The sequence below is a fragment of the Coffea arabica genome, chromosome 5e, assembly GCF_036785885.1.
Source record: "Coffea arabica cultivar ET-39 chromosome 5e, Coffea Arabica ET-39 HiFi, whole genome shotgun sequence".
NCBI classification, from domain to species: Eukaryota; Viridiplantae; Streptophyta; class Magnoliopsida; order Gentianales; family Rubiaceae; genus Coffea; species Coffea arabica.
This window is the reverse complement of record NC_092318.1, coordinates 7146431-7157661: the sequence shown is the minus strand read 5'-3', so window position 1 is coordinate 7157661 and position 11231 is coordinate 7146431. Positions and strand designations below refer to the sequence as shown.

The 11231-nt window shown below is 33.5% G+C and overlaps 1 protein-coding gene across 1 annotated transcript; it reads right to left on the bottom strand.

The window, feature by feature from the left end:
- Positions 1 to 2595: 2595 nt before the first annotated feature.
- Positions 2596 to 9491, bottom strand: LOC113688540 (chalcone synthase 2-like). Its single transcript, XM_027206384.2, has 2 exons — positions 9228 to 9491; positions 2596 to 3754 (listed from the first exon to the last, which is right to left on the bottom strand). Exons 1-2 carry the CDS (start codon positions 9403 to 9405, stop codon positions 2763 to 2765), a joined length of 1170 nt encoding a protein of 389 aa, XP_027062185.1. The 5' UTR covers positions 9406 to 9491; the 3' UTR covers positions 2596 to 2762.
- Between the last annotated feature and the right edge of the window lie 1740 nt (positions 9492 to 11231).

Sequence of the window (11231 nt, the reverse complement as noted above, 5' to 3'; positions counted from 1 at the left end):
TTTGGAATGTACTGTATACTTAGATCGATGTGCCTCTTCCAAAATCTCTCTTTTTATCACTTCATTTTGCGGCACCACTATCCGATTCTGAAATTCAAAATACCCTCGGAACTACATTAAAGTCTGAGATTTTCCATTTTTGCACTTTTTTTTACCCATTTTTGCACATCTAGTCATTCTTCTGAGGATGCAACATTCAGCAATTAACAAATTTGATAGGATTCTTCTTTAATCTCTATCTTTACACTCGTGATCAATCTTACAATTTCCAGACCAACCTTATGGTCTAGTATTCAACAACTGCATTTTCCAAAACCAAACTTGTGACCTAAGTCAATCATCTAAATATTTTCAAGCAACATTATGTCCTTCTACTCTCTGATAGCAAAATCATCCAGGACTAACCTCATATCTAGCTTTTGATACCAATTGTCGAATATAAACTTTGGGTTCTAATAATAAATGGTAAGAAATATAGAAAAACTCCTTGTGATTTCTTCGAAAGTCAACCAGTTGCCTTATAGTTTTGAAACATCCACGTAACCCCTTGGTGATTCAAACTAAAGTGAAACAGCACTTTTTGACCAGCTGTGACACCAGTAGCCTATATTTTGTTTATTTTTTTTTAAATTTTCCGTTCCTTTTTTTGTTTGTTTGTTTTGTTTTCTATTCTTGTCTTTCTTCCTTCTTCCTCCACTACCATGCAACCACCACTGCCACACCACCTCTTTCTCCTCCTTCCTTCCCTACCACCCGTCACCACTTCTTTCTTTTCTAAAAACATACCATCTTGACAAAACCACAGCATCCTGAAATTCCAAAGGCTTCCACACTATTCTTCATCTCTGTCTGCCCTGAAAACTCACAATCCATAATTTAATCTGCGCAAGAAATTGTTGGCTTTTTTCCTGGGCATCAAATGACAACAAAATTGATAACGGGGAGGATAATAGTAAACTAGTGAGCATGGAAGGGCTGAAAAATAGTAATAGCAATAGAATCGACAGTGACATTGGTGAGAATGGGAAGAACAGGAACAAGAATAGATGGGGATCTAGATTGAACCTCAAGTGGGTTGATCTGCTGTTAGACCCAGACCCGGATTACGTGGTGGCTGTGGGATTGACTGGGGTGTTGGCTTGGGCAAGCATGCAAGTGTTGCGGCAGGGTTTTGTGATTTCCTTTTTCATAGATATAGGTTTTTGATTAACCTATTCTATAGATGTAATGTTGAGATATTTTCTTAAACAGACGTGTATGTAAAAGATTTGAATGATGAGGAGGAAGAGGAAGTGGGGAGGAGGGAGAGACAAGAAGAGCGTAGTGGCAGGTGGTAGGCGAAGGGGGCGGGTGGCAAGTGTGAAGGGGAGGATCACGAAGAAAAGAAGAAGATAGGGATATATAATTTTTTAAATTTTAAAAGTGTCTTAAAAGTTTTAAAATTTATAAAACACCCATGATAGTTAAGTCAAAGGAATTTGAGCACCAAAATAAAAGGAAAAGAATGAAAAGAAAAGAAAATAGGAAATAGGAGAATCACTAAAAACTTGACTCCAATAAAATTACTAAATAAATAAATAAATAACTTCTAGGTTTGGTTTATTTTACCAACAATTTCCATTCAATTTCTCATTAACTCGATTGCTAGTAAAAATTACCTACCATATTTTTTCTTAGGAGTATAGTGTGTGCCTTTAATTTGATAAACTTTCTGTACATACTAATTGAATTATGACCATGAAAAGTTCACCAATTTCTACAATATCCAATACGGCTGCAACGTTGTTTTATTGAAAATACTATATAATCTAATATCTACTCATATTAAACAAGTATGTTCCCAATAATACCGATTGAAATGCTGTACAATGAGAAAGACGGTTGAGATCACACCTCACCTTGAACAGCATTGCTTGGCTACAATTGTTCAACAAAATTTATTATGAAAAACTGCTCTAGAATAGACTTTGTAAATTCTTGAAGATTTTGGTAGAAAGAAGGGAGCTGTTGAAGATAGAAATACTTAGGGAAAGTGATTAGACCATATATCATAGAGAAACGAGACAAAGATGTACAGCTCTAAAAGAATTAAGACAACTATGGGAAGTTTCTTAACTTTCTTCAACGGCAGAGAAAGCTAGCTTTTTATAGAGTCCAAATTCACTTCGAGATGACTTCAAACGAAAATCAGACATGTAGAAGGCAATGTTGAACATATGTTGTTAAATTCAAAATTTAAGGTGGAAACGAATTTTATTGCATGTGTAGATTAAGGTCAACTAAAAAAACTTAATGTTGTCTAAATGAATTAAAATTAAAGATAGATCAAGATGATATATTATGATGTCTTTTTCCATTATGTCCCTTAGAACACATGCTATGCACACAATAACAAAAGGGTTGAGTCCAACACTAATGTTTGATCTTATTCCCACTTCATGAATTGCGTTATAAATTTATACGTTTTTCATATAAGAATTTATACTTTATAAAATCTGTATCCGAGTCCTGCTGTTAAAATATCGAAACAATGACAGTTACAAACAGAAACAAATGCATAAAATATGATATGAAGGCCATCCAACCCTTATTTTCTTGACTATAACATTACCTTCTTTAAGCCTTTGAAGGTCATCCAACCCAAGTAATAGATACTTGGTATTCAGAGCTACAAACGAAATGCAAATACATAGTACAAGTTTTGTTTTGGACATTGATAATACAAATATTAAAACATATTGAACAAATCAAGCATGATGTTTTTAAATTGTGACGCTGTGAAGGACCACAGTCTCAATAGTGAGTCCAGGTCCAAATCCAAAGAGCACACCCCATTCTAAACCATCCCCTGTGGTGTTGAATCCATCCTTGACTGCAGATTTTCTCATCTCATCAAGAGTAAAGAAGACACAAGCGCTTGACATATTTCCGTACTCACTTAGCACATACCTACTAACACGTAATTTTTCAGGATTTAAAGCCAATTTCTCTTCAACTTTGTCCAAAATCGCACGCCCACCAGGATGCGCAGCCCAGAAAATTGAGTTCCAATCAGAAATGCCAAGAGGCTCAAATGCTTCTTCCAAGATCTTTTCAATGTTCTCTGAGATTAATTCTGGGACATCTTTGAGAAGAAAGAATGTAAGCCCAGCCTCACGAAGATGGCCACCAATAGCATTGGGGCTATCAGGGAGAAAAGTTTGGGAGGCTGAGACCAACTGAAACAAGGGCTGCTCAACTCCAGGAACCGGGTCAGCACCAATTATGACCGCGGCTGCCCCATCTCCGAACAGGGCCTGACCAACAAGACTATCAAAATGCTTATCACTCGGACCCCTGAACGAAATTGCTGTGAGTTCCGAGCAGACGATAAGGACACGGGCACCTTTGTTGTTCTCGGCCAAATCCTTGGCTAGCCGGAGAACCGTCCCTCCAGCATGACAACCTTGTTGGTACATCATGTACCGTTTCACCGATGGCCGGAGGCCCAGTAGCTTGGCCAGCTGATAGTCTGCTCCAGGCATGTCCACGCCACTTAGGGTACAGCAGACAAGATGGGTGATCTTGGACTTGGACTGACCCCATTCCTCTATAGCTTTTTGGGCAGCTACTTTGCCCAGTCTTGGTACTTCATCAACCATCATGTCTTGCCTTGCATCCAGTGAGGGTTCCATAAAAGTACAAATATTGGGATTTTGCCTCAGAATTTCCTCAGTCAGGTACATGTACCGCTTCCTAATCATGGTCTTCTCACCTACGATAAAAAGTAAACATTTTAAAAAAATTGGAATAATTCTAGTTTGCACTCTCCAACTTATACTCTATTCTCACTTTGCATCTTAAAGTTTAATTTATGACATTTTGCGCTCTAACCTCTCATATTTGTCTCATTTAAATCCAATTGATACCATCATTAGCAAAACTAATGGAATTGAGGATCTTGTAATTCAATGATAATGTTTTTTTGACTACTTTCAGAACAATTTTATTATTTTGCATGATCCTCTATTCCATTAATATTGCTAACATTGTTACTGATCAGATTTAAGTGGAGCAAACATGAGAGATTAAGTTACAAAATATTGAAAATTGAAATTTAAAATGTAAAATGAGAGTGATGATATAGGAAAATTGGGTTTCATCTAGTCGGCGCAATGTCTTATTTCCATCAAGAAAGTGCACTTACAAATTTGTCTATTCTATGCTTCTGCAAATGACCGAATCAAGAAATCACCACATCCTGACACGAAAACTTTGACCACAAGGGAAGCAAATTCTGACCTTTAATTCTTAAATGTGAAATTCCACATATCATGCGTCTCAATCAGCAACATAATTTAGCGGCCGAAATATGCAAACACAAAAGTTTTATACAACAAAATAACATGCAAATCTCTATATTACAATTTCAAATATAGCTTCACATATTTTAGTCATTTCTGCGTGTATATGGTACAATAGCAAGCACACACTCGGCAGACCTGGCCCAAACATGTTTCTTTTATCATACAACTTGAGGCTTGTGGAATAAGCCAAAAGCATGAAAATGAGAATTTCTGTTTTGATCAATCGACGTGGAAGCATGTTTATGGAATTATTTCACACACGATTCTCGAATAACAAAGAGAAAGATTCACGATCAAATCTCGAATAATTCACAAGAACCTTAAGGAACTTGAGAGAAAATGATAGAAAAAACCAAAAAAAAATTTGATAATAATTGGCAAAAGTCTAAATAACAAAGTCCTACCACGCCTATATTTATAATAGAGAAGTTCTAAACCAACAAGAAAAAGAAACAAAATTAATAAAGGAAAATGACTAAAATAAGGAGACGACGTCCAATGAATTCCAGATACCTACAAGAATAAGTATGCGAGCTGTGAAAAATTTCAAATGCATTGCTTCTTTCTTGTTTTCTTCATGTGGTCCCTGATAAGTGTATATTTTGTGTTTTAAGTGTTCTTTATTATTTGGTTCTGGTGTGTTCTAGTCATTTTTATAAATAATTTTGGTTTAAGTGAGAAAAAGTGCATTTTTTATCACTTATGGAGTGAATTTTTTATCATATAGAGTGAATTGAGAAGATATTTGAATGATTACTGATGATTTAAAGTGAACATGCAGTATAAAAGTATCATAGTATGAAAAGCAATCAAGTATTAAAAAAGAAATGTTTGACAGCTTTGACAGTTTTTGATATTTTAACTATATTTTGAGCTAAAAGTATTGAATTGAGGTTATTCTGAAGCCATTTTGAAGTTAAGACAAAATCTACATTTCTTATGAAGACATCAAAATTCAGCACATAGTTTTCTTTATTAAAAAGTTGAAATACAGTCAGTCATTTTTGTTGTCAAAAGTTGAAATAGAGTTTTGACTAGTTAGGAATATTTTGGTCATTTTAAAACCTACAGAGCTCCAAATTAAATGATTCTTGATACATTGAAAAGCTAACTCAAAGGACTGCAACTTTCATGTTGTGTACAAGAGTTAATCCAGCCTTCATCATTGAGAAAATATCAGCTGAATTAGTGCAAAAGTAGAGCACAGTTGAAGACTAATTAGAAAAGTGCAAACTTATAAGGGAGGCAATACGCGGGTAAAATATGTGACCTTACATTGACCTTGCACATTCTCAAGAAAGTTGTGCAACTTGCATAGCCAATTGATCTATTTTTTTCACAACTTTTTACAACTCAATTCCTGCAAGAATTTTGACTGTAACTATAATGAAGAGTATAGAGACTTGTAGAAGAATATTTTGGGAATCTCAAGAAGTATTTTACATGAAATTTAACAATTCATTTGGAGATTGAATTCATCTATAAATAGGGGGTTTGAACACGTATTTTCACTACTTTGGAAGGCTGGAGACATTACTAAAATATGATATTCACTAATTTTTCTTAGTTCATTAGTATAACATAGTTAGTGTAGTTTATCCATCTTGTACGTGTAGTTAGATTTGGATGAAGAATTAAGGAGCAAGATGGAGAGTTGGAACTTATGTGACAAGGGTGACTTCTCCCTTATCACTTTCTCTTTTGTATTTGAGTTTATATTTAGCTATAATACAAGTATGGTCTCTTCTTTCATTCTCTTCATGTTTTGCTAAAGTTTATGCTTAGAATTATAGATAAACTTTCTATATTTTGTTAGTGATATTGACTTGGTTATTTGATGATATTATTTTGAACAAATTATTTAGCATTTTTGCTTATCTAATCATGATTAACTGGCTATTAATTGTGATAATCTTAAAGGTGTTAAGCTTACAATAAAAATTGAGATTTGTCACTAGTTCAAGGAGGTGCTAAATCTAGGGAGTATACTCACAAGAGTAGAGGTGTACCTTCATGACTTTAATGGTTTGTTCTATGTAATTTCATAGAAGAAATAAACTTGTAATTAATTTTATAACCACAAGAGTAGGTATGGCTTAACTACAAGTATAGTTGATTCATTACGAGAGTAGATTTCACACACATTAGGTATTTACACCATAACTAGCTAAGATAATAACATTAAATTAATTGGTAATTTCACTTGCAAGAGTATTGAGAAATTCCATAGCTTAAGGAGATTATTATTATTATTTTTATTACTTTTATTTTATGTTTGCAATGTAGATTTAATCTTTTGCATTTATGGTAGTCTAATAATAAAGGAATTCGAAAACCATCAGTAATTGACAATTTTTCCTGTGAGATCGACACCTAATACCCTGTATTCGATAAACGATTTGTATACTCGTAGAAAATGGGGTATTTAGGTTTTATTAAAATTTAGTACAGGGTAGAATCTCGTCAAGTTTTTGGCCCTGTTGTTAGGAAAGATTTGGTTTAATATCGGTGCTAAGAACAACTTTATTAGTTTAGACACTTTTATTAGTTTTTCTTATTTTCATCGTATCAAGTGTCTTGTTTGTTATGTTCTTGTTGAGTCTTTTATTTTGTGTTTAATATCTTGCTTTTGTTTGGGCCTTTTAAGCTATTCTTCTTAACTAATCTTGCTTTTGAAATTGTTTGAAAGTATTTTTAGGTTATAAGGAAGATAGTAAACAAAAGTGGATAAAAGTTTGAAAGAAGAAAGTTGGGCATTAGACTACAATTTTCAAAACTACAACTATAGAGATAACCAAAGGGGGTACGAAGGTATGTCTTTTGAAGATGGTTTAAGGAGTTTAAAGGTTAAACTTGATTTTATAACATTAAAAATTCAATTGGACACCATTACAAATATGTTTGAATGCAAGAGGAATGTTAATGCTTTCAATTCTAATCATATGAGTTGTGACTTGTGTGAAGGTTATCATGTTACTCATACATATATGCAAGCACAAAATATGGATTATTTTGACGAATTTGAGCATTTCAATCCTTATTTTGATCAATATGGTTCTAATTGGGGTAATTCTTATGCTTGTAATTGGAATAATCAATGTGGATATAATGATTCTCTATATTTTTATGATTATCAATATGAATTTGTCCAATTTGAATCAAAGCCATCTTGGGAGTTAGCTATTGAAAGGTTAGCTAATGTACTTTTGTTTTGGGAATTAGCAATTAAAAGGCTAGCTCATGTGACTTTCGACTGCTTTGATATGCTTGAGGATAGATTAAATGAATTAGCTTCTCACATAGGTAGAATTGAAAATCAATTCTGTTATTTGTGTGAAGTTATTTCTTCTAATCACATGCAAATCGACCCTACTATGAATAGTGGAAAAGTTGTATGTGAAAGTGGATTGCATTTTGATCAAAATAATGGATCTAATTCATGTTTCAATGAGGAATTGTCCATTTCACATAATTATGTCTTTAAAACTAATGTTGAACCTCAAGAGATGAGCATGAATGATTCACATTCAATCCCTCTTGAGAAGTATTTTAGAGAAGTAAGTTCTAAGGATATTATCACCCAAGAAGGATATGCCAACGTTCCTTGAAACACTTGAGATAGGTAAGTTTCTTCTATCTCTAATATTATTTAATTATGTGGCTTTGCTATTGACCACCTTTCGTGGATTCACCATGACTTAAAATGGTGGATTAGTCATTAATAAAACCTTCTTGAAAAATGAGGTGAAATAGTCAACCTATTGACTATAAAGAAGTGCTAATTAGGAGGCAACCCAATGTTTTGTGTTACTTTATTTCATTTAAGAGTGTTTTTATGTTTGTTATTTATTTTAAAGTATGTTTGTTATATTTGTGCTTGAGAAAGAAGGCAAAGTCACTTTTTGAGATCAATGAGGTTAAGGAAGATCAAAGAACCCAATCTCTCAATTTGAATAATTATGTTTTTGATGTGTTATAGTGGCTTGGAATGCATGTTTAGATTATTTTAAATATAAGTGAATTGATTATTTTAGCAATAGAGTGATCTAGATTGCATATTCCAAAATGAGGGTTTTGCCCATGAAAGTTGACAAAGTGCAGATTTTCTGCATAAAGTTGCAGAAAATTGAAAATGGGGACCAAAAACACGGCCTTACCGTCATTTTCAGACCGCATTTTAGTGTATCTTCATGCATTCTGGGCAAAATGCAGGTCAAAACGTGACCCAGCCCGTGTTTTATGCTTGTTTTCAAGTTTGTCTATATATGCGACCTCATACCCACGTATTACCCCCGCATATTCAAGTCAACATGTTTAAATGCAAAACACGTCTCATTTTTCTCATACTTCCTCTTCTTCCTCACATACCCAAACGCACTAACACACACATTTCACCAAACTTCATTGTCATTCATTTTTCTTAATTAAACAAACGCTTCAAACACCTCATAGAACTAAACTCATGGATCCTCAAAATGTCTAAACTACTATTAAGCTTACAATATGCATATATTTCTCAATCATTGAGAAAAACCTCAGTCTTACTGCCAAGAAAAAACTAGAATAGTTTGTCTTAAATAGTAGGAAAAGTTGTGTTACAATAGGAAAGAAGATTTACCTTTCTTTCGAGAGTTTCAACATGAAACCAATATCATTTGATGGTTTGAGTAAAGTATTCAAGGCCACGTATTTTAAGCATTCTTACACTGTGAAGCATGTAGGAAGACACCAAGTTCTAGGCCAAGTTTTACGTGCAAAATTTCCGCTTAAAAACCAGCTATTTTGCGAGATTTTCTTATAAAAGAAAAAGAAAAAAAAAAGAAATAGAAGTATGAGAAATCAAACAGATTCAAGAGAAAAAGAATAAGGATTTATGCTTACAAATGCGCTTAAACTTTTCTTTAAGCTCAGTCATATGCTCACTCTTAGTGATGCGAAAATAGTAATCCGGATAAGTGCTTTGCTCAACAAAATTTGGTGGTGTAGCGGTTCCAATAGCCAAGATCGTCGCCGGTCCTTCGGCCCGTTGAGCCCTCCTAATTTCCTCGACGGTAACCATATTTGCCCTGAAAGATTTAAGATTGACTAATTGGTACAGAAAATAAGGTAGGTAAACCTAGCACCTGCTAGCTTGCAATGCTAGAAAACTAGAAATGGTGGTCGTGCGAGTCTGCCAAAATATATACTTTATATAGTACTGAAATTGGATAATTTTTTTTTATGCAAGCCGAGAATCACGTGTATAGGGAACGTTGTATTGTTGATTCTAAATTTTGGTACCTCATTTCGAGTTCCAATTTCCCAGTATAACTCAGAATTTTGGCGTCAGGTTTGGGCTCTGGATTTATCCCTTAAAACAAGTTACAACGTTAGCAGTTGAACGTTCTGATTTTAAGAAATTTACTAGTATTACTTTAATAATTCATGTAGAAGTTGGGGCATCCGATTTTTGGCAAGCAACGAGCACTTGGTCTCGTATGACAAAAATTGTGTTTCATTCCAGATTAAGAAACTGCATGATTCTTGTTTTCCCTAGAGTATGTATGAAGCAAATGATTTAAACCAATATTTTACTATGCTAACATTATATTTTAGAATAAAAATATTGGCATTAGGTCAAAGACAACATCATTGAATTTTTTTTCTAATACCAGTTTGACACTCAATTACACATGGAGAACCATAAATTCAGACCATGGATTCACTTGTGAACTTGTGGCTTACTGAACAGCCATTTGGCTATTAAATATACAACATCCTCCAAGAATGGACTCATAGATTGGACCCATTTAATTATTTTTTCGTAATAGTAGCGACTGTTAGAATTATAATTAGAAAACAAATTGTGTGTTGATAAAATAGTTCAGTAAACAAGTGCATAAAACCTATATTCATAATTATACAATGTCTGTAAAAATAGAAAATCTAATCTATGTTATGTAAACTATACAATGTAGCGATACAATGTCCAATCAAGGATTTAAAACTAATGTAACGAATACAGACACAAAAAATAACAAATATGAACATTGATATACCAAATGTGGTCATGACACCCTTAGTTTTTTCTTGTATTTCGTTTCATTTGTTTTTAATACACAGTTATGTTATATAGGAGGATAACATTCTTTGTAAAGCTTTCACTGATGATTAATAAAAGAATCCCAAAAAAAAAAAGAAAAATTCAAAGACCAGCTGCACATAATTCCATATTTTGGTACCTAGTTTCGAGTTTCAATTTCCCAGTATAAACTCAGAAATTTGGTGTCATATTTGGGCTCAAGATTTATCCACAGTTGGATGTGCTGATTTTCATGAACAATTGATTTAGTAGTATTAATTTAATAATCTAAAATATTTTTTATTATTATTCAAATATCAATATCAAGCTACCGCTCCGGCCACCATTTGTTACTATAGTTGTCTAGACTTGTTCACCATGTCTTTCATGAGCTATCTCTTTCAAGTCCATCTCTTCTTTCAAAGAAAGACCCAGAAAAGAAAACTTTTTTTCCCAAGCATCTGAATTATGTTAATTTTATGGTTCAGTTTCAATTATTAAAGTTTCCTTAGGCACCTTGGAATAAGGACTTGCCCCGTCTGTTATTTTTATTTCTCATGAGAAAATTAGCTCAAGCTTTGGTTTTGAATTATGGTACTGTTGAAGGGGAAAATGAAATAGATTCTATTGATGAATGATGGATAACAGGACCGGGAAAAATGCTCTTTTCATCCACAATATTTAAGGTGTTAGTCAATTTCATCCCTAAAATTTCATGTAAAAGTATTTCATCCTCATAATTTTACAATTTTGACCAATTTTGTCCCTAAAATTTTTATAGAACACATTTCATCCTCATAGTTTCATTCTACCAATTGAGGACA